Source organism: Chinchilla lanigera, unplaced genomic scaffold, assembly GCF_000276665.1.
Source record: "Chinchilla lanigera isolate Chin_1 unplaced genomic scaffold, ChiLan1.0 scaffold00026, whole genome shotgun sequence".
NCBI lineage: Eukaryota > Metazoa > Chordata > Mammalia > Rodentia > Chinchillidae > Chinchilla > Chinchilla lanigera.
In genome coordinates this window covers 6,670,874-6,689,221 of record NW_004955427.1, presented here as the reverse complement: position 1 = coordinate 6,689,221, position 18,348 = coordinate 6,670,874, and the positions used below count along the sequence as shown (strand labels likewise).

Here is an 18,348-nt window from a genome sequence, read left to right as displayed (position 1 = left end):
CTTTTTGAGATAGGGTTTCACTATGGAGTTCAGGTTGACCTTGAACTCACTTTGTAGCCCAAACTGGCCTCAGACTGAGAGCTACACTCCTGCCTCAGCCTCCCAAGAGCTGGGATTACATGTGTGTGCCATGACACCCAGCCAGAGAAAACATCTTGACTCTAAATTGTATACTTGTATCACTTACACAGTCACACAAAGATCTGTCCAGTAGGGTGTTCACCGGAGTGTTTCTGATAAAAGTGAAAAGTTCTAAAATACCTAAACATTCGCTAAGAGATTAAATACCGTCGTGTACTCACAGCGGTCACAGGAAATCATCAACCAGAGGAAGGAAGCTCTATGTATTCACGGGGGAACTTCTCAAAAAACACATATATACATATATATCTACGTATATATATATAGAGAGAGAGAGAGAGGGAGCTTGATTATGTAATGTTTGATTTTGTATATAAGTCTAATGTTTATAAATAAACATAAGAGGGGCCAGGGATATAGCTCAGCAGCACAAACACCTGCCCGGCAAACACAAAATCCTGAGTTTGATTCCCAGTACCCCCCAAAATAAACAAACAAACAAACAAACAAACATAAACCATATTTGAACACGTACATGTCAAAAATAACAGACTGGTAATTGCATTTTACTGAGAAAGTTAAAAGGATTGGGAAAGCAGGAGAGGATGAAAGGAAATTGAGTATTTTACTTAACAGACAGTATACTTTTAAAATAACTTATACTGTAGATATGTTCAGGTTTTCCATAATAAATAATAAAAATCATAGGGAAAACCACACAACTAAAGAGAGTTTATTTTATTTTTCTTTTCAGAAGATAATTTACTTTGCAATTATTCTGGCTTCAGTCCCTGTCTTGATAGTGTTAAGTGAAACATATTTGTCAACATTTATATTCACAGTTTGTGGGTAGCTTAACCATTGTTACCTTCCTGTTACCTTGTTTTCAAACTTTTGGGTTTTCTTTCCTCGTTAAAAGAAAAAAGGTCATATATGATTATGATGTTCAAAATTCATGTAGTGATTTTATAATATGTATAAAAGATCACTGATGAGAGACAGTTCCTCTTTATGAAGCTACTGTTTAAAAATAAATCTCCAGGAGTAATGTCATTATCTTAAAATACTAATATTCTTATCCCTTAGGTTACATTAAGTTCTGTGTCTGTGATTTTACTGTACTAGAATTTTTTATAATTATGAGCTTGTTTGGATAGTCCTAGACTATAAATAATTATGCTATTTCAGGAAATTAAACATTTGATTATTTATTGTTAATTATTTCAGATTTTAGTTCTTTCTTATTGATCCATATACTTATTTCTTTATTTTCCTAAAAATTATATATATATAGTGATATGTATCATAGTATATAAAATGTGTATGCGTATGTATAGTTTCTGTGTGTGTATGCTGTGTGTGTACGTGCTTTGCTCCAGGACTGTAATATTGTAGTATCTTCTGGTAGATTATGGGATAAATTCTGTCACTTATTTTTTCTACTCAATGTCAGTACTGACTGGGCGAAAACATTGCTTTATGCATAAATTTCAGTTTCATGATTCCTTTACTTTGTATTCCTCATAAGCAGCATTTTATAAAATATTTTTGCATTTAATAATCTGTACCTCCTTTGTGACATAGGTATTTCCAGTTTTGCACACTGAGAATTTTACTATACCCAACATTCTAAAGTTTAAAAATGCCAGTAAATCAAAGGAACAGAAACTTAATAAATCACTTTTTGGTCACTGAAGTGATTGATTAGTTTTCTTAACAGTGTCAGACAGGGACAGTGCATGAACATTAGCCTCTGAGACCTAGAATTTGAAGAAAGTAATGAAAACTTAGTGGGACTCATGTAAGTTTTTAAAACTCCAGTATATTTTATGCTATAGAGAACATAAATAATAAATGTGGCCACAGCGCGTGTGTGCCGGGAACAAATGCTGCTTATCCTCCATTGTGGGATCTGTGAAGATACCTAAGAAATAAAATTCATGTTCAGCAAGAACATTTTCATTTTATTTCACAGTGGAATTAGATGAGCATGTGGCATTACAAAGAATATAAATTCACTTATATTACCATTTTCAATCAGAGGTTTTGTCTGCTGAATCCCCGTGATTTCTGAAGCAAGTCTCATCTTCAGGGAATAGTATAAAACATTAAATAATCCAAAGTGTTGAAAGCTTATACATTTGCTGCTATTTGTAGACCAAACTGTGATTATCAATGTAAAACGTGTCTTAAATGGTAACATAGTTCTGACAGGATCAAGTATAAAATATTTGCTGTAAGTCACTGTGCCGGAGAAAATTGAATATTAGCAGTTTATGTAGAAATACATTAACATTGCCTTGTTTTCTCCCCATATTCCAGGAGCAATATGAACTATATTGTGAAATGGGCTCCACCTTCCAGCTCTGTAAAATCTGTGCAGAAAATGACAAGGATGTCAAGATTGAGCCCTGCGGGCACTTGATGTGCACCTCTTGCCTCACTGCCTGGCAGGTATGACCGAGGTTTAAGTACCAACCTATGTGCCTTATTTTCCCGTTCAATATTGCTTTCAATTTTCTTCATCTTAATGTTTCAGGAATTAATATTAAAAAGTGCTTTACTTGAAATGTTTGCTTAAAAAGGCCTCATGTTTGAGTTTATATATAGTTTGTTGTTCTTGCTGTTTGATATTTTGTTCCTTTGGTATGTATACCTTAATTTTACCCAAGCAGCCCTACTTCCATAATGCCATTAATTTTGGTATGACGCAGCTATTACGCACTAAGTCACATTCTACTTACAGCCAGCCTCTGATCCCTATTACAGCAAGCTGTAATAGATAGCTCGTATGTTGCTGTTTGCAGCCAAATCTCTTTTCTTCTGAGATGCGGCTTCTTTCTCCCATATGTCTGCGGTGGTTTTCTGGGGTCAAGTAGGAGACAGAGAGAAATATCTCCCTGCCACAGTTCCTACGAAAAGAGGTGTTAAATTCCCAGCTTACAGAAGTTGAATCTAACAAACTCCCTTCCTTTCTTTAGGAAGGCTTTCAATAAAAATAAGTTGATTGAATGTTTCGTTATAAGATCTGGAGAATAACCTGTATGCCCAAAGACTTTCTTGTATTTCCTTTTCGGAAATACAAGTTGGGGAATTCCAAATGGATCTTTGGCCAGAATTCCCAGTCTGGATAATTTGGAGGGTTCACACTGTGTGACCCCTGTTTATTAACACAGTCGTGCCAGAACTAACAGTGTGTTTGTGTACTGCAGACAGCAAAGAAGTTTTAAGCCTTTGCAAAGACGTACGTCTGAGAACATAATTGACATTCCTACCTTATTCTTGAGGCCCCAAGTCCTGATCGTTCCTTTTCCTTATGTGGGGAAAGATGGGCTTGGACTCCTGCAGAGAGGCAGACGGCTTCAGACAGGTTGCTGAGCTGGTTACTTATGATCAAATATAGTGATTTCCACATTGTCATAGTCTTTAAAAAGGGTGTTTTTAGTGGGGAGAGAGTTCTTTTAAAAATGGGTGAGGAGAAAAGAGGCAGAACCGGGGGATGAGCTGTAATTGGTTTGCCTTTCCAGAGACCTGCTCTACCTGAGGAAGGCTAACACCCCACTCTTCTCTCCTCCAGTACGCCCTGTTTCAGACTTTGCCTTCCATGTTCCTTGATATTCGTGCCTTTGTTTTCTGTTATCCCTTCCTTGCGTTGCTAGATTTTGGGTAATACACAGAGATTTCAGGAAGGAGGCTCAGTATGGCGTCCTCAGATAGCTGATGGCACACAGACCCTTAGTTCCTGTTTATGTTAGCAGCGGTGGTTCTGCATACTCAGCGGTGCCTTTTTAAAAATGACTTGATAAATTTAGACGTGCTGGTAGAAGACAAAATTACCTGTCTGCAAATGTGTTTCACATGTATGGGTGGAAGATACACAGAGATGTTGAGTCAGTCACCGTCTGACTGTTAGTTTAGTCAGTCACTGTCTGACTGTTAGAGACTGCTTAGGTTGACTCGATACCTCTTCAGTATTTCAGGGTCAATTCTAATTCAACAAGGAGACCAAATTTAATTTGTCATCCCTTTGCTTGACCCAGCCTTGTAGTGCGTAGCGTGAGCCTCATAGGTGTCCTGAAACTGAAAGTTTGTGTGTCCGATGCAAAGCGGAATTATGCGGTGGTACAGACTCTCTGCCTCCGTGCGGGCCCTTCATGTTCCCGTGGTTTTCCGGAGGCTCCAGGCTTGGAGAGTCCACATGCAGACATGTTGCAAGAATTCACGTGATAACTGAATATGTGCTTAGTGTTTAAGGACAAGTGGGTTTAAGAATCTGAAGCTCTTATTTGACAGATACCTTGAATTAGTCAAATTTATTCTTTAAAGCCTTATAGAAAATATCTGTTTACCTTGTCCTCCAGATTTCACATAGTGGTGTTCCCATCAAAAGTATGGCTAAATGTGAAACTGGAGAAAGTGTATGTTTTTAAATGTATGTTTTTTGGAAGAAAGTTGTTCTGTTAAAAAATAAAAAATTTCAGGCAGTGCTATGTATTCTATTTATCAAGTTTGCCAACAATTTGCAAAAGGTCCGTTATATAGTAAAGGCATTGAATTACTGCTCAATTACTGTTGCTGTATTATTAATATTTGCCCTTTGCCCTTCAGATCACCGTGACTTTTTCCATATACTGTATTTCTGTATTCTGCAAGTAGTGTAATTAATCTTGCTTATTGTTAATCATTTCCTGATTCATTTTGTGATTTTTCATGTTGATCTGGTGATCTTATGTGAGGTTATGTCCAATAATATTTATAAATTGTTAACATTTGCTGTTTCTCTTTTTTATGCTGAAGTATTTCTCAGCTTTACCTTCAGAAATTCAGGAAGTGCATAAATTATTAAAATTGAAAACCGTATTTAGTTAAAATATTCAGAGGCTATACTAGAGTCATAAAAGTAATTGTTTACTAACCAGCCTCATAAAAATGACAAATTCAGAAGGTTGAAACAATAATATTAAATCACCACTTATGTTAGTAATGTTATATTACTAATCTGATCATTGGGTTTTGCATAGAAGTTATTGAAACATGCAAGACCTTTATTTCAATGTTAATCTTGTCTTCCCACACAAAACAGTGTTCTGCTATAGTTTCCTTATGCATTTTGTATTTGTATCTGTAAGCTCTTACTTCACTATCTCATAAATACTTACATATATATGTATTTCTCTTCTAGAAGGTAGATTACCTATTTTGGAATTCTTACCCTTAGTATTGTACCTGTACATTGGTAGTTGCTCGGTAATTAGGCGCAGACTATAAGCCGGTATTGTAAAAGAAGGAACAGAGGTCTAAGTTCATGCCGTATTAAACAGAAAGACAGTGTCGCAGGTCAGCTGTGAAAAGCCTCACCAGGTCTGTGTTCTGCCCAGTGCTTTTCTGAGAAGTAGCTGTGGTCTTGCAGAGACCCTTTTATCATGCGTCAGATCTGAGAATGAGTCTTAACACTTCTGAGCCTGGGAGCCGTTCTGTTCTGTGTAGTAGCTGTTGTGTGATTTCTTTCAACTTCTAGCACTTCGATTTTTCCGTACTTGTATTTGAACCCTGTTATTTTTAGTTCTTACAGCTCTATTGGCCACTCATCCAGAGGCAGTAAGACTGGATTTCCGTTTATTGGTTTTTTGTTTTTTGTTTTGTTTTTTTTACATCTAAAAACACTGATCCTTGATTCCAGTTTGCCTTTTGCCTAAACTTGTTTTTAGGGCACTGTTGAGAATTCCAAAGGCATATTCAGGAGACCCTGTGGCACGGTGGGGTCTTACTGGTCCAGGGGGCTTTCGCTTTTGAACATTGCTACCATACTTTCGGATAACTCCGTATTTCTACATCTCTACACAGATTTCACATTCTGCTGGTTCCTGCCAACCAGTGGACTGTTTTGGCAACTTTTATGTCATTTCATGCTCAGCAGAGTTTTACGATGGTTTAAGCATGTTACTGTAAAATGCCCTTGTTATATAATAAAAAGAAAAGTCTATAAAGTTAGACCCCTTAAAACACAGCTGAAAAACAATAGATTTTCTAAAAACCTTGCATCTGTAGCCCCAAATTGGGGTACCCTGGATTTAATCTAATTAATGGTAAGTTTATGAACGAAAAGAAAAAAATTTACATTGTATTGCCTTAGTTCTGCAATTTATTTTCAAACTTTGTCTAAACTTCTAAATGTAGTGTGAAATGTACTAATATGTTTTGTCTTTTTCAAATTTTCTCTTATTACAAAATGTTATGTTGGTAAAGTCTATGTTTTCCAACTTTAAAGCTAGTGTCTTTCAAAATGATGATTATTCTTATAGAAAAAGTTAAGTTTGAAAGCTAAACTGGACACAAGAATAGTGTGTTGTTTTGCTTACCTGACCTGATTTGATAGATGAGAATCTGTCATACCTGCGTTATGTCAGTCATCATTCCCCAGTATCTCAGGTCCATTCATTTTCTCACCCATGTGGGAATCATCATTTGAGTGGCGGCTGGGTCCCGGCTCTGCAGTGATCCTGGAGCTAAGAATACTCAGATTCAGCCCGACCCTCAAGACGCTGGATAAAGGGAGATGGATAAGTTCTTAAAATGAGTATCCTGTTGTCCTTCCAATTTAATTACGGGTGCTAGACATTGTTTTTGTTCCTTTCCACCACTTTCGATGGGCCTGCTGATATGAAAGCGATTTTAAAGGCTGTGTGTCTGCCAAGAAGCTGTGATAAATCAGTCAGAATCCAATAGGAAATACTAAACCTTGACCACAAAACGATGTGTTCAGCCAGTGTGCATTTTTATCAAGTCAGTCTTCACCCACATTTTCTTTATTTGATGCCCTACTTTGGTTTAACTGAAATTCATCAGAGACTTCAATCTTATGTAATTAACAGAAAACCTAAGCAAGGCGTGGTAGCAGTGTCAGTTGTTACAGGCTGCAAGGGGTTACTCCTTAATTACTGTCATAATGGCCCATTAGTCATGCCCCTCAAGGGGTCAGCTGCTTATTTCTCCTTCTGAAACATCTGTGTTATTTAATAAACTGAATAAGCGTGCCGAAGTGTGCAGAGAACACTGAGCAGATGAAGCAGTCGCCTTTGCAGAGGGCGTTCTGCAGGAGCAGTACTCTGGGTGTGGCCTTTCTGTTCTCCCCTTGGCTGACAAAGCTCGGAGAGGCTTCTTTCACTTCCTCATGCTCATGGGAGCGGCAGACAGTGTTTCCTTCACGGCCCTGAGCGACTTCCCTTGTGCCGCACCGTGTTATCCAGCAGTGAGCTGCAGGGTCGCCGGCTCAGAGTGTAAAGGAAGGAGTTCTTTCCTATGTGTTTCTCCAAGGGCTCTAGAAAATGACTTGAGCTTCTGAATGGCACCAAAATAAAAGTATAATTTGTTAGTTGAATATGAGTACATCTTTGGAATTCTCACCAAGGACTTGAATCCAATAAAAGCTAAAATTAATATTTTTCCTATCATTCTTTTTCCTACGTGTTTCTTCAAAATATTTTAAAGGGAGGATAGGAGTGTTCGAAATAGTACAGCTCGGGTTTAATGTGATGTGATTAAAAAGGTTTGTGAACGTTCTGTTTGAGAGAGCCTTGCAGGGAAAATGTGTAGGTATCTCAGGTGAGAAGCAAACTCAGGGAATTAAATCTTAGTAAGAAATAATCTCTTACTTTATCTTTCTTCAAAGAAAATCAAGCCTCAGTTTCCAGCCTATTTGTAGTACTTTAGTTAGGGTTAGGGTTAGGGCTACTACAAATAAAAAAAAAACAAAAAAACGGCCTTTGATCATGTTCTAAGGTACTCCTTTTCTTACTGATTACATGGTGTCTTTGTGCGTAAGTATGATGAGATGAATGTTAGAGCTTCGTTTTCCTTTGGGAAGTAATGAAGGGACTGCAGAAGGGTGTTTAAAAAGTTACAGTGCTGAATGAGTAAATAAGACCCAAAATGTACAATAGATACTGTGAAAAAAGGGAAAGAGATACTGATGGGGGGGGGGAGGAAGAAAAAGAAAAGGAAATGTGTATATATATATATATATATATACACATACACACACACTCATACAAGATAGTTAAGATAGTTATACAGCTAGTTGCTCTTAGTTCATTTAAAAGAAAGAATCGTGCTAATATTGTTTGGACAATATTTTATGCCTATATCTTGTACTCTGAGTAACTACTATGAAGACAGTAATATACAATGTATTAATTATCACTGTCCTATTAGCCAGATGTGAATCTGTTTTATTATACTTCTGTGTTTCTTCTTCTCTTAAAAAAAAAAGTTACAGGGATGTCTTCAACTGGAATACTGCAGTAGGAAGGAAAAGGAGGAGACAAACGTGAAAAAATGATTTTATTTACAGAGCAAATGCTTGACTCTTGAGTTTATTCTGACACTGGAGACATTCTTACTTGAGTCTAATATGGAGTGTTCCAGGTGTTCAAAGTTGATTCCAAGAAGCAAAATGTCTTTGTAGTTTGAACTCACTCACTTCATGCATTAGTATTTTACATTGGATTTGAGCAACAAATATTTTTAAAAAACTTTTACTCCGTGAAAATATACCCAAGGGATGCTATCCTTACTTAGACAAGTTTTGCATCCTCCTATTAAAACGTCGAAACTTTTAAAGAGTTTTTGTTGATTGTTGTAGTATCTTTCACTTTGAAATGTATAAACAAAATAGTTCAAAAATTTTTCTGTTAATGAGTGATTAGTTGTGGTCTGTTTTTGTATTTTATTGTAATCTAGTCTAAATCTGAAATTGACAAGCTACTGCATTAGAATGCTGATATCAGAATATAGAGATGAAATAATTAAGCTCCTGAAACAGATCCCCCTGTGGTTTCCCACCCAGCGCTGGCAAGCTTTCATAAATTATGTGGACTGTTAATTTTTTTACTGGTAAATTGGGAACGATAATTGTACCTGTGTCATAGGATTAAATGAGGTTAGTGCTTTCAGCAGTGCCTGGAAGTTTAGTTATTACTGTTCCAAATATAGTAACTAATGCAGTCACTTAGGAGATACCTTAAATTTTCAGTTATGTTTAAGCAGTGTACACCGATAACTGGGAAGTTTTTAAATCATGCTCATCGCATTGCAACATGGAATTGCTGTGGAAATAGGAGTTTTATTTCAAAGGATAGGGAATGTTCTCTCAGTTTTCTCACTATATTTCTCTGTGTTTTGAGGCTGTAGTAATTAGGCCAATTGGAATGTGGATTGCACTTCTTAGTTCTTTGTGCTGATCTGTCTCTTAGTCTTTAAGATGCCCCTTAAGCTGTGCATTACCTCATTATTCCTTGCTAATAAGACTGAGCTGTCCAGTGTCACATCAAGCAGTTGGTAGAGACTGAAGTCCAGTCCCATGTCCTAATGCCAGTGTCTCTGCACCGTTTCTGACTCATGGCACATGTTTTTGATGAGCCTCCCAATTCAAAACTAAAAGCGCAGATTCATTAAAGTCTTCTTCTGTTATCCATCATGCCACAGGACCCACACTAAAGACTTTACCCACTCTGAGGCATTTAGTCTAATGTTGCTGCTAACTGTCTTCACTATCTTCATTTTTTTCAATAAAAGGTTATTTAGTATCTGTGGGAAATATGCTCTGAAAATACTTCATTTAGATCCAGTTTGCTCTTAGTGTATTTACTTATATATAATGATTTCAAATATAATTACCATACTTTTAAAATACTTTAGGGTAATCTCAAAGCTATATGCAATACAGTAAAGAAATATGTTAGAAGTTACCAATAAGGGAAAACACACAGAGTAGAAATAAAATATACTCCAAAATGGGACTCTTGAGGCGTATGTATTCCTCAGGGCTGTCCATGTGCACTGCATGTGAGAGAAGGCTTAAAGTGGTTGACCAGAAGTCAGAGTGTGCCTCTAATAGTTAATCACTCTGAAAATGAATAAATTATACTTCATGTAAGTTTTATCTTTAAAAATATTTAAGAGAAAACATATATAAGACGTTCGTGAGCAAAGGGGAATTTGTTATTTGAAATTTACATTTTTTTCTATGTTTTTGTCATTGTCAGTTTACTCTGAAGTTACCTAAAGTGTATCATTAACTTTTAGTGTTAGTGAATGGAGGGCAATCCACTTTCTGGGCCCCACTGTGTCCCTCTTAGACAGAAGCTTTCTTTCTCTCAGTAAATATTTCCTATTCAAAAAAATTTTAAAAATTAGTCATTGGGATGTGAGTCTGAATTACTTAATATAGCACATAGGTGAGTTTCAGGTATGTATTCACTGATAATTTCTGTATTCTTTGAGTTTGGAAGTGTTTCTTATTTGAAGAAGTGAAATCTACTGAGTCAATTAGAATAGAAGAACTTCTAAGTACTTCCTCTTAACATTCATGTAATACGAATATGTTAAAGACTAGAAAAGGAGTTATTTATTAGTCTTGCTTCATTAAACATACATTCTTTCATCTTCTATTAAGTATATATTGACAGAAACATTATTTTAATTACTGAGGGACAATCCTGATGAGTTATATGTCTATTACAGACATTCTTCATGTGTATTCACTCAATCATATGACAGAAACTAGGGCAGACTACCAAAGTAACACTTGAGAATTTATGGTCAGACTTAATTTGCATATGGCTGTGTTCAGTGTGTAAAGGAAGAGTGATGGTGAAGTCACATACGAGTAAGTGCCAGTAAGGAGACACAGTCTGTGTGATCTGTTTGCAAATCAGAGTAGTCATTGCACTTTTCGAGTTGATCTGAAGTAGGAACTTCAGTCAAGGAAAGCTGCATAGAAAATACGTTCTGTGATACGTTAGAGCGGGTACTCTGCCACACATTAGTAGTTTGTATTACATTAAACTTTCAAGTTGGAAGGTTCGAGAAAGACCTAAATGGAAGTTTTAGGTGAACTGTGCCAAGTCTTTGTACTGTCACAAAATTACCCTTCTCTTTCACTTCCTCCTCCTTCAGAACTGGGATCTTTCGAGTTACCTTTGTGAGGAAAAAGAGCGCCTAACCCCTAAGTCCTCTGTCACCAGAACGAGGTGTGAGTGGCGCTCCGGAGGTCTAAGAGAGCCCTTCGCAGCCTGACAGAGCAGGCCGTGTGGTTAGACATGGCCCTCAAAAGTGCTGTGACTGTAATGATTGAGCTTGCATTGTAAATTATGATAATTATGCTGTAGTTCTTTAAAAGATTTGCTGTTTCTGCTTACACCTATTAAAATGTTTATCGATGACTTTATGTAATGTGTAGGATTTGCTTCAAAATAATCCCAAGTAGAAGGATCTGGGGAGGTTGGTGGGCGCGGGTACACAGAGATTCATTATACTTTTCTGTTTACTCATGCATGTGTTTGAAATTTTCTGTAGTAGTTTTAGATGTACTTATGAAGGAAATGTCTGCTTAGGGCACAGAGTACTACTTTATCTTCTTTTTCCTTAAGGACACAGAGCAGCAGTACTTTTGCAGCTCCCTCCTGTGTAGTCAAACCAACTTTTTAGAAAGTACCTTATGTAGATCTGTAAGGTAAATCCACCACGGAATGGGTCCATTGTAGCTTTTTAATTATGAGGATTTACGTAGATGATAACATATTGAATATACTCTACATTTAATGTTCTTATTGAAAAATGGGAGGAAGGCTTAGATCTCCTTCAGTATTTACTCCTGTCTTAGGAAATATCAATGTGAAGAGATTATCCAAAGTAAAGAATTAAATTTCATTTTAATCACCTGAACAACAATGACGCAAAGCATTTAGGGTGGTTTTGCTTCCAGACCTGAACATGTGCGGTGGTAGACATCAAAGGATTCTACACAGACATGTCTGTATTTCTTTGTACCACCTTAGTGCAAAAATTTTGCCATTTTGTTTTTCAAATTATGTAAAAACAAATAAGTAGTATTGTGTTGTAGTTTATTTTCTTTACGCAGTCCCAAGAATGTTTTTCTTTTTTTGACAATTGATGTGGCAAAGGAGATACTTAATTTATTAACCCAAGGGAAGTTTAAAGAAACTACCTACCATAGGCTTCACCCCGATATTGGGTAAGTTTCTAATTGGAGTAAGGGTAGCGAATTACTACCCTGCTGACCTGGGCATTGATTGTCTAGGGGGGTCATCGGTCTCCCACTGAACCGAGCGGGTGGGTTGAGCAGCTGCTTCAATGTTAGCTCTTTCTGCATCCTGTCAAATCTCCAAAGTGATGCTGATACATGTGTCTTGTTTTTCCCTTACAGTGACTTTATAATTTTGATTATTTTTTGAAGTTACTGAAGTCAGGGTATAATGCAAAAACAAAAATAGGATGGTGAGTTTTGTGCACTGTGTATCTGTAGAAGGCAAGGTGAGAAAAGTCTTCTGTGATAATTCTGAATTAATACAGTTAGTTTAAAGAAGTTATTTTGGGAAATTTTAACAAATCTTTGAATAGTTAACAATAAGTGCATCTTAAGCCCTAGAATATTGGAAGAAATCTTTGAAAGTGTGCTTTAGAACATGCACATGACCTGCCTGTAACATATTTTGCTTATACCCACCCCCGTTACCTCCTTGCACCCCCACACCTCTATGTCCATCCTCTTGCTTTACAGTGCTATCCTGTTTACCTCCCTACTTGCATTTGTTTCTTTAGATTCCATATTTTGGAGGGAGCATGTGATACTAGCCTTTCTGAGTCTGGCCTATTTCATATAACATGATGTCCCGTTCTATCCATTTTCCTGTAAATGACATACCTTTGTTCTTCGTTACAGCTGAATACTACTCCATTGTATTCATCTGGTAAGGTACCTGGGCTGGTTCTGTATCTTGGGTGTTGCCATTTGTGCCACAGTGAGCACGGGTGTGTGTGTATCCCTACAGTGGAGCACTTCAAGTCCCTCATGTACATAGCATGGGCTGGGATGGCTGCATTATATAATAGTTCCAGCTGTACATTCCTGAGGAACCGCCATACCAATTTCAATTGTGGCTACACTAGTTAACATTTCCACAAATACTATGGAAACGTTCCTTTTCCCCCTCATCCTTACGAGCATTTAGTGTTTTTTGTGTTCTTGATAACTGTTCTGGCTGGGGCAAGTGGCATTCTCAGTGTAGTTTTAATTTGCATTTCCCTGATTGCTAAAGATACTGAACTTTGTTTTCAATTTTTAATTTGTACACGTTTGAAGTACACAATGATTACATTCATCATGGGGAGTTTCTACGTGTCTGTAACACATGTAAACTCATTTCACTTCCCCCTTTCTCCTCCTCCTCCCCTCTCAGATGCACTTATTGCCCCTTTGTACTTCTTCCTTTGAGAAGTCACTATTCAGTTCACTTGTGCATGTACTGATTGGGCTCTTTGTTTGTTTGGCTTTGGTGTTAAATGTTAAGTGGGTTTTTTTGAGTTACTCGTACATTGTAGATAATAATTTTTTGTCTGAAGAAGAGCTGGCAAAGAGTTTTTCACAGTCTGTACAGCTGTCTCTTTAAGGTTGATTGTTTCCATTGCTGTACAGAAACATGAAATTTGATTTATCCCGCTTGTTGATTCTCCTGTTCTTTTTTGTGCTGTTGAGGTTATAAAAGGGAAGTCTTTTCCTGTGTTTTTGCCTTCAGGTGATTTCCTTATTCAGTGTCACAGTTTCAGGTCTTATTCCTAGGTTTCTGACCCAAAGTATGCTTCTGGCCCTTTTCTCAAGAGTCTGACAGATGTAGTTTTGTCTCTTAGTTACTTTTCTCTCATTGCTGAGACAAAATACCTTACACACAAAGTGAAAGGGGAAAGGTTTAGTTAGCTCACAGTCTGGAGAGGCTCCAAGGCAGGGTGGTTGGCAGACAGGCGTCGCAGAGGAGAAACAGTTTGTGATTGGCAGAGGTAGGAAAGTGGGCAAGGGGCGACCACAGCTCTTTCTGTCCCTTACATCTTATCCAGGCTACCTAGGGGCAGTAGCACTTGCACTCTTAATCCTAGTGCCCTTGACCCTGACACAACACCATGAATCAACCCAGCATCACACACTCTAGGTCCAGCCACCTCTGAAGAAGCCCCACCTATGACTGCATGGGGTTTTGGGGGGACATCTAGACACAAGCCACAGCAATGAGTTTGTTTCTCTGACCTCTGGTCTATTTCATTGGTCAGCAGGTCTGTTGTTGTGTCTGTACCATACTGTTTTTGTTACTGTGACTCTGTAGTATGATTTGAGATTATGTATTATGATGCCGTCAGTATTGCTCTTCTTCCAATAATTAGTTTGAAGAAAGATTGGAGATAAGAATTAATATATAAGGAAGTATTATATTTCAAATATGTTTCATCAAGTTGATAGGCTTTCAGGATAGATGACAGTTCTGAATATAAATTTGTGTATTTTCCCTTATGAATCCCATATAAGTCAACATTTTAAAAGACCTAGAAAATGAAAACAAATATTTACATAGTTATACCCACAGGAACTTCTCCAGAATGAACTTCAAGATGGAGTACTCTTATTGGTATTACTATTTTATCTATTATGAAATTTTTTACCGTAATGACCTTCTTATAGAACAGTGGTGGCAAACGTACAGCATGCACGCAGCTTGCCATCACTGTTACAGTGTTTTGTTAGCTTTCTGGCATTTTCATAAAGAAAGGCATGATACAGTTTTCGGTATTCTGTAGGACAGCAGAGCTTTGGTACATTAGAATTGCAAGTGAATTCGAGGGGAGACTCCTTTTTTCTTCCCCTACTGCCTACCCACAAACCTTTTCTATCTTTTTTTGCAATATTTTATTATAGATACACTATTGACATGTCTTTGGATTGTTCCTTATTTACAAAGACTGATCAGTGCATTTTCTGTGTTTGTTCAGGAGTCAGATGGCCAGGGCTGCCCCTTCTGTCGTTGCGAGATCAAAGGAACAGAGCCCATAATTGTGGACCCCTTCGACCCCCGAGATGAGGGCTCTAGGTGCTGCAGCATCATTGACCCCTTCGGCATGCCCATGCTCGACCTGGATGACGACGACGACCGGGAGGAGTCTTTGATGATGAACCGCTTGGCAAATGTTCGAAAGGTAAAGCTAGGAAACCCGGGTTAGGGTAGTGAGAGGACAGGAGAAACTGTGGTCATAAATGCAATACGACCGTATATCTGGGCTTGGGAAAGAAAGATCCACAAGTAAGGTGAGAAACGTAATTACTGTGGACAAGCTTACAAAACTATAGACTGGAAGAGAACTAACCTACTCTACTCAGTTCTCACTCTTAAACCGTATAATGACAGATGGAGAGAGTGTAAAGAATTAAACACGTAAGACTGGCACAACACTTCTGTGAAGGAAACTTTGAGAAAGGAAATTACTACATTTGGAAATGGTACAGCTAAATTGATCAACATTCATCATTATGTGTGAGATTATCTGATGGCAGGATTTTCATAAGAGGAGGCTGTCGTGATACTTTGTTTTTAAGACAGAAGTCACATAAAATTTATCATTATGAATTTGCTGTAGTCTGGATTTGCTCATCAATATTGTCAATTCAGAAAATCAGAATTACAGTGGGTAAGAGAGCTGGGTTCCTGGATATCTTGCTACTCTCTTTACAGAAGTACGCATAAAATCCAGAGTACATTCAAAAGTTTTGTGCTTTGGAACTCAGCAGTGTGAAGGCAAGTGTTCTACCGCTAGCGCGCCCCTTTTCTCCTGATTCGGGCTGCGGCCCCATCAGTCATGGCGCTTGTTGCTGCAGAGTTCAGACTCGGCCTACAGAGCCATTCAGCACAGTCCTAAAATCTTCTGCTGCAGTTCGTCAGACTTCAGCACATTATACAAAAACTCTTTGCCATCCAGGTCGAGTGATGATGGTATTTAATTGCATCAGATTTTGTTCACTATGTGGAAAATATTTGGTGCAGAGAAGAAACAGGGCATTTCTTAGGGTTACTTCTAGGCTGTGTCAAACTTCCACGCTGACCCCTTTGCATTCTGCATAGGAAGGTACGTTGGCATCACCGACAAGGCTACTCTGGAAATTTGCTTTCAGCTAGGGTGATTTGTGTTCTTCACATCATTATTTCTTCATAAATTTCATAAGTTTACTGAAACATGAACTATACTGTATTTCACCCTTTGGTGCCAACAATTATATTTAGTTTTTAGTTTCAAATTATGTGGTCTCTTTGACTCAAGAGGAAGTCATTACATCTTAGCTACACTAAAGGAAAAACAAGGCAGTAATCACAAGCTAAAACGGAGAATTGAGAATTGCATCTCAAGACAACTAACGTTCTGCTTTTAGGAAGAGCTGGAATGAAGTTCTGTCTCTATTACCATAGAGATCTGCGGCGGTTACTTAACCTCTTCTTTCCTCAGTTTCCTCACAGTAACAGTGACTTCTGCTGTGAGCGCTGTGATGATCAGGTGACAGCAGGAGAGTGATGGGTCACTGAGATCACAGATGTTTCTTGTTTTATCACCCACATCAACTAAAATTAATACCATAGTGTTATGTGGTATGTTTTCCAGGATATGCCCCGTATAGGCTTTATTAGAAATCATTTCATCTTCTACGTGTAAGTTAGCTATATGTGAGTACTGGAGATACTGTTTGCTGTTGTCAAGAAGTCGTGACTTTGAATACTGCCTCTGTGATCATCAATACAGCCAAGTCACATACCCAATCTGAGCCTCGTTTCCATATCTGAAAAGTATAATACCTACCTTCCAAGGGTTTGAGAGTCAAAAATAGTACGTGCTTTTCATATCAGTTCATTGATTTATTGCTTTTTCTTTCTGGTAATCTCCTTGGTTTGATATCTTATCTGCAAAATCTAAACCATCTGCTGTCTGTCTCTTTAAGAAAATATTTGCAAGCCTAGGTCTAGAACACAGTGTGCATTTAAAGAATGTTCACTGAATGCACAGATGATACAGAATGACAGAAAGCAGCTGAGAAACATGCAGCGGCTCAGATGGCCTGGGTAGTATACTTCCTCGATGGATAAAGCTAGCATTCCAGTTTTTCTTACTGAACGGTCTTCTCCTTTCAGTGATCACGTATAGGCAGGGCTGAGGCTTTAATAATTCTCTTAAGAACTTTGTCTGCCTTCCTGCTTGGGGGAAAGTCACATTTGCACTCCATGGATTCAGGAAAAGGTACCGTCCTGCCTCTTTCGTGTTGGATTAAGCTGGACTTGGGCCTCTTGCCAGCAGAGCACTGACAGTCTAAAGCAAACGCTGGTGACACAGAACGAGAAGCAGAGTGCGCCGGACTTCTCCGGGGTCCTGTTTCCCACTCTCCTAAGACCGTGGATGCCGCCTTCTCTCTGGCACACTGGCGAGCCTTCTGCCAGTGAACTGAGAGCTTTTTACGTTAACCCTGTCTGATATTTACCCCACAAAGAGAACAAGGAAGCGCTCGAGCATTCAATGGCTCGTGTCGGTTAAATAAAGTTTTCTCTACCATCAGTGACACTTTCCTCCGTTTAGATATTTTTCCTCCATTAGATATTTTAGAAACTTAAAGAACTTACAGGTGTTTGTCTTTAATTTAAGGAATTGTGTTTTAATTAAATGTCTGTGACCACCGACCTGCCTCTAATCAACTAAACACGTTGTAAATTTTATACAATTTCATCAATTTCTGCCACTTATTTTTGAGTAAAACCTAAATTTTGGTGTGAGTAGGAGCATAAATTCTTTCTGAAAATTGAAAAAGAACATTTCTAGGACATTATCTTGCTGTAGTACTTCATACGTAGTGCTACTTCAGGAATTATAGTTACTTGTTATATTTTATTTACTGTATTGTCTTGTGTATTATGCTACTAATTCTTAACCCATGGTCAATATATTATTGACTGAGTTCCCTGACAAATAAATGCAATCAGTAAATATTTACTGAATAAACTAATAAATGTATATACATGGAAAATTGGTCTTTGAGAGCAGTGACCTGATCTTATGCATCTTTTTATTTTTATCCCGGCCTGAGCTAAATACATATGTGTATAACATAAAACTCTAGTAAGTTTTATCCAGTTTTGTATGATAGGAGAAGTTATAAACAAAGATCTCAAGATGTATTAGTCAGCATTTCATTGCTGTGACAAATACTAAGATTTAGAAAAAAAACTAAAAGGTTTATTTTGACTCACAGTTAGAGTGGTTTAGTCCATGGTCAGCTGGCTCCAAAGGTGAAATTACAGGGTAGAGGAAAGGTTCTTGCCTCACGGAAGTCAGGAGAGAGAGACAGACAGGAAGGGCCCTGAGGACAGGATTTATTCTTCGGGGACCTGCTGT

General features: G+C 37.9%; 1 protein-coding gene across 1 annotated transcript in view; it reads left to right on the top strand.

The window, feature by feature from the left end:
- The window catches only part of Cblb (Cbl proto-oncogene B, E3 ubiquitin protein ligase), a gene marked incomplete at its 5' end in the record, with an annotated part of 211,246 nt that overhangs the window by 123,675 nt on the left and 69,223 nt on the right, over positions 1-18,348 (top strand). Inside the window, 2 exon segments of the mRNA XM_013515156.1 lie at positions 2,404-2,535; positions 14,917-15,120. Of these exon segments, the coding sequence (XP_013370610.1) occupies positions 2,404-2,535; positions 14,917-15,120 (336 nt within the window).